This window comes from Myotis davidii, unplaced genomic scaffold, assembly GCF_000327345.1.
Source record: "Myotis davidii unplaced genomic scaffold, ASM32734v1 scaffold1364, whole genome shotgun sequence".
Taxonomy (NCBI): domain Eukaryota; kingdom Metazoa; phylum Chordata; class Mammalia; order Chiroptera; family Vespertilionidae; genus Myotis; species Myotis davidii.
The window spans coordinates 297,243-297,506 of NW_006295736.1; the positions used below are offsets into that span (position 1 = coordinate 297,243).

General features: G+C 72.0%; 1 protein-coding gene across 2 annotated transcripts in view; it reads right to left on the bottom strand.

Moving 5' to 3' along the window:
- The window catches only part of NUDCD3 (NudC domain containing 3), a 25,481-nt gene extending 25,223 nt beyond the window's left edge, over positions 1-258 (bottom strand). Inside the window, exon 1 of one of the 2 annotated variants that reach the window (XM_006770384.1) lies at positions 7-258. In XM_006770384.1, the coding sequence (XP_006770447.1) occupies positions 7-193 (187 nt within the window). In that variant the 5' untranslated portion in view covers positions 194-258. Of the gene's footprint in view, positions 1-3 lie in introns of both variants that reach the window. The other variant, XM_015568224.1, reaches the window with a different exon arrangement.
- Positions 259-264: the final 6 nt, after the last annotated feature.

The following is a 264-nucleotide window of genomic DNA, read 5'->3' on the forward strand; positions in this document are numbered from 1 at the left end:
CACCGGCAGCCAGAGCCCGCGCGGCCCCGGGCGGGAAGCCCATACGGTCCGTCGGGTGGCGCAGCAGGCGGTAGAAGTCCGTCTTGCGGTAGAGGAAGCCGAAGAGCACGCGCAGGAAATCCTGGACGTTGCCCACATGCTGCAGGATGCCCAGCAGGGCCTGGTCGTACAGCTCGGCCGCCCCGGGCTCCATGGCGTCGCCGACCGGAGGGAACTTGCTCGCGGCGGGCCCGGACGCCGGCCTCGGCTACTTCCGGTGCGTCG